Genomic DNA, 5015 nt, shown 5'->3' with positions numbered 1-5015 from the left:
ATATTGCGGGAAAATTCACTAGGTGTTCCGAAGAGGTGGAATATGATGAAAAGCGTGCCGACGACGGGAAATATGAAGTTTTACGGCCCGATCACGTGATAACCTAGAACCAATCAGATAACCCGTTGTGTAGAATATTTATAATGAGGTATAATAACAACATTTATCACATTTATTTTCTACCTGTACAATTTTACACTTGCATATACAATAAAACATCAAGTTTTCCCCAGCCCTGTTAATTTAGGTCTGATAGAGGCGAGGCTGATGAGAATGGCTTCTTCTGTACGAATAGTCCGACTTCCCTGGTTAGGGCAGGTATTCATATAGTACTGAAACAACAGACTGGGATCGTCAATGTCCAAGGCTTCGTCTGACTCCAGACTGGCCTCGAGTCCCTGTACTCCCCCAAACACAATCAGAGCATGACCAAAACTTGTGTCAATTTTCACATCGTCCACACACTCCCCTCTCTCAGAGGTCCCTATAGTCAAGTCGTAGCCGTCCTTGTACGGACACTCTGTAAACACTGCTCCAATACTTTTGGCTAGTCTGACGGAGTAACCCCAGTATAGACCGGAGTCTTCCCTCGGGGTGGAGGGGGAGACCACCTGGCCCTTCAGTATCCTCCGTGAGGAATCGTACTGGTTAATCCTCACTGTGACTCGAATTCCTGGCTGTAGAAGTTTGTCTATCTGTACATCTTGCTGAAATAAATATAGTGTATCAGTCTGTTTTGTTTATAACTTCACTAACTTACAATTTCAAAATTTATACCTTTGTGGTCTATCATTTTTAGTTACCTTATATAACTCTTACTAATGTCCTATATGTAAAATTGGACATTTTTTTATCAAAGCATTTGTGTGAGGATTAATTTTTTTGCAGAAGTTAAAGAATTTACAAAATATACAGGTTTGTTGTTTAGGAGAGTTCCTAACAGAAAACTTTTTGCAAGGTGATAAATTTTGAGAAACTATATTAAAAATTGCACCCCCCCCCCCCAACAAACATTGTTGCAATTTTTGCAGTATTACAGGCCCTCTCCCCTTACCTTATATAACCCACAGTTGACCAGTGATCCTTTCCCCGCCTTGACTGGTTTATTCTGGACCACCCCCTCTCTATACAACACTTCATCCTCGGCCCTCATGTGGTGGGGACTGTCTAGAGGGTTCAAGATCCCTGCATACTGGAGATCCTTGTGGTGCGGGAAGAAGGATTTCCTGAGGTACTGAGGACACTCCAGATACTGCAGGATCCGGGCCATCTGGACGTTAGCATGACCTTTCTTGCCCACTCCTTGGAATTCTCCCTCTATGGAGGACTCTTTAGAGAATATCTCATCAAAAATGATGATTTCATCAATGTTGAAGATCACAGCTGCTCTGGCAATCTGTAAGTAAGAATTACTGTAATATCACTTCTGCAAATATTTTCTTAAAAGCTTTCTTACTGTCTGTATGGGAATAATCATTGCAGAGCACAAATGTTGTAGAAAAATACAGAAACTGTAAAAGCAAGTTTGGTATTATTTTTTCACATGAAATTCATGTGAAATTCTTGTCACTTGAGATGCAGGCATATAAGGCATTGTACATCTCTAGCAAAACACAAAGTATTTCCCTTCCATAAATACCCCCAACGATTTTACTTGAGATTCGCACAACTTCTGGCTTTGTTAATGCCCTGTTCACATGGAGAGTTTAATTCAAATTAAACGTAAAGTTATTGCGAATTAGCTTCGCTTAGTGTAGCGTTCACATGGAGAATTTAATGCTAATTAGTTTAATTCGAATTAGTTTACTGTGCATTAAATTACTTCGCATTAGCTCCATGTAAACGCTAAGCGAAGCTAATTCGAATTAAATTCTGATGCATGCGTAATGGCAAAATTTAGTCAAATGCTACTTGTCAGTGGTCAGCTATAGGTACAGTACTTGTGGTATTTTTAAGTGAAAAACTAAGGAAAATTTTGTTAATCATTAAAATGTGTATACAGACACTTTACCATTATGTCAAATGGATCTGCTTCTGCATAAGGTGACGTGATTTGCAAATGACGTCAAAATAGCCGTGCTAAAATTTTAATTCGCAATTAGCTGTCGTGTGAAAGCAATATTTGATTCGCATTAGTTTGATTCGCATTCGTTTGATTCGCATTAGTTTACTTCACATTAATTTATTGCCAATTAAACACTCCATGTTAACAGGGCATTAGATAAACTGTATCATCTCAGCCTACCTGTCCTGCTAAGTAGGTCCTTAGCTCTGGTGACTGCGCATTGTCCAGAATAGATCCTGGTAGAGCTATAGACACAGTGTAGGGTCGTCCCCCTTTCTTCTCTGTGGAATTTTCTTCATTTTTCTGCTCCTCTGCTTTTTGTTTCTTTGCTTCTTTTTCCATCTTCTTCAGTAGCTTTTCTTCTTTCCATTTTCTTTTCTGTGCCCTTCTCTCCTCGCGTATTTTCTTCCAATCTTTTCGCTACAGTTGTAACAAAAATAGTTTGACAGGATTTACAACCAGTAATTTCCGATTCATACAAGCGAAAAGCAAGAAAAAAAAACATTAGAACGCACTGAACATTCTGAAAGTTGCTCCACAGGGGCATCTTATCCACTCTGTTCTCTACTTCACATATAAAAATACACAAGGGAAGAATCGAAAGTAGCACACGATTTTTAAAAAAAGTCAAAAAACAACTTACTTGAGAAAAGTTACACAAATCCTGAAAGGAACTAGCGCAAATAATGTCCTAGTACTTATCCAGGCTAAAATATTCCAGATATATCCATCGTAAATAGCTTTTATCCAACTAAAACCCCAGCTTTCTGCACAGTGTGAATCTCTACGCCCAAGAAAAGATAACTCACCCGGATGACAATAGGGTAGTGCCCGAAGTCTTCCAATGGCACTCGGAAGGCCTCGGGTACTACCCTATTGTCATCCGGGTGAGTTATCTTTTCTTGGGCGTAGAGATTCACACTGTGCAGAAAGCTGGGGTTTTAGTTGGATAAAAGCTATTTACGATGGATATATCTGGAATATTTTAGCCTGGATAAGTACTAGGACATTATTTGCGCTAGTTCCTTTCAGGATTTGTGTAACTTTTCTCAAGTAAGTTGTTTTTTGACTTTTTTTAAAAATCGTGTGCTACTTTCGATTCTTCCCTTGTGTATTTTTATATGTGAAGTAGAGAACAGAGTGGATAAGATGCCCCTGTGGTTGCTCTAAGGGCCTTTTAATTTTAATGAGGTTAACTGAGAAACCAAGACAATATTATTCTAAAAAGGAGAAAGATGTGTAAAATTTTACCTGTTCTTCACTTCGCTTATAATTGATTTCGTTCTTTTCCTTTTCCATCGTGTTTTAACTTCCCACACGTGTTTACAGTTTTCCTTTCGAATTTCCTTCATATACCTACACTAAAATTGTTTTTTGGAATTTAGAGAGCTCTAGTGTGGAAAGATAACTCGCGCAAATATATGGAACAGCATTTGTGACTTCAACAAAATATTTTTCACTGGCTGTTGTATTTTGATGTAACCTTCAATTTCGTACATTGACGATATTCTATCAATTAACAATATTTTGATATTTTAGTATTTTCATTCGCATGTCGAATATAATCATTTAAAACATCACAGAGCCCTGCATGCAAGCATAGTACTAGATCTAGAGATAACCAGAATCTCTGTCGAGACTGTAGCTCTACTGGTTTGTACTTATAATAAAGGAAGAGAAAGGTAGCAGGAAACTTTATAAAAGCAACAAATAGAATAATGATCCTTGATGAAGTCTCTTTTTGTGGCAAGATTACAATCTACAACTGTAGGAGTAGCTTTTTAAAAAAGTTACAGAATTTTCAATTTTAGTTACCATAGCAACATCGCTCATCAAATCAAAAACACGAAACTGATAATCATGTATCTCAGTGTAGTCTACTTGCATGCCACATTATAATATCGGTAATCAGACTAATGCTGTATTTGTATTAGCATTTTGGAAGTATTTCAAAGAATTTTCTATTTTAGTAACCAAGGCAACATCGTTGACCGAAATCATAAACTGATATACAGAATTATATATCTTAGTGTAGTCTACTTTTGTGCCAAGTTACATTGAAATCAGACCAAAACTGTAGCACTTTAACGGTATTTCACATATATTTCTATTTTTAGTAACCATGGCAACACTGTGTATTGAAATTAAAAACCGATGCAGAGAATTATGTATTTTAGTGTAGTCTACGTGTATACACAGTTATATTAAAATCAGACTTAAACTGTTGGAGAAGTAGCATTTTGAAAATATTTCACAGAAATTTCTATTTTTAGTAACTACGGCAACACTAATCATCGAAATCAAAAATCGATATCTTAGTGTAGTCTACTTGTGTGCCAAGTTATATTGAAATCAGACCAAAACTGTTGGAGAAGTAGCATTTCGAAAATACAGGCACTTGATTCTGTCAAAAATTCGCATATTTGTCTTTATTTTTTTATACAGTGTCAAAACTCTCTCGCCAAGGAGGGGGGTGGGGTGGGGGTGGGGGAGGGGGTCTAATCACCCCTTAAAATGGAATGTGCTAATGGTTGGGTACATGTACACATATGTACCTTGTGCTGTTTATTATACTACATGGGTTTTTAAAATATTACAGATTCAAGTGTGTGCGTCAGCTTCCCTCACGTTCACTACCACCCGCAAACGGTCACACGGGTCGCCCACCTGATTCAATATATGCAATGGAAACTGCCAACAGTCGACTAGCGTTAGTACAATACAAAGTATAACAATTCAGAATAAGCCCGTCAATTGCTCAAATTAAATTTGACAACTATCAAAAATATAGATGTTGTAGACATAGTATCATTCTCATTCAAAAAGTTCTGAGATTGCCGGCATTCCACAAATTAGCTAGTATTTTAAATGTACAGAAGACGACATTAGTCTCATATACATGTATTACCTACACAGATATTACCTTAATCATTATTGTTTCACCTAAGTT

General features: G+C 37.2%; 1 protein-coding gene across 1 annotated transcript; it reads right to left on the bottom strand.

Annotated features, from left to right (window-relative positions):
- Positions 1 to 216: 216 nt before the first annotated feature.
- Positions 217 to 3472, bottom strand: LOC134255619 (putative methyltransferase C9orf114 homolog). Its single transcript, XM_062738143.1, has 4 exons — positions 3317 to 3472; positions 2246 to 2485; positions 1055 to 1396; positions 217 to 707 (listed from the first exon to the last, which is right to left on the bottom strand). The coding sequence occupies exons 1-4, from the start codon at positions 3362 to 3364 to the stop codon at positions 219 to 221; spliced, it is 1119 nt and encodes a 372-aa protein (XP_062594127.1). The 5' UTR covers positions 3365 to 3472; the 3' UTR covers positions 217 to 218.
- Positions 3473 to 5015: the final 1543 nt, after the last annotated feature.

The sequence above is a fragment of the Saccostrea cucullata genome, unplaced genomic scaffold (genome assembly GCF_032062105.1).
Source record: "Saccostrea cucullata isolate Sc308-1 unplaced genomic scaffold, CSIRO_AGI_Scuc_v1 ctg951, whole genome shotgun sequence".
In the NCBI taxonomy this organism is placed as follows: domain Eukaryota; kingdom Metazoa; phylum Mollusca; class Bivalvia; order Ostreida; family Ostreidae; genus Saccostrea; species Saccostrea cuccullata.
This window is presented reverse-complemented; position numbering and strand designations above follow the sequence as displayed.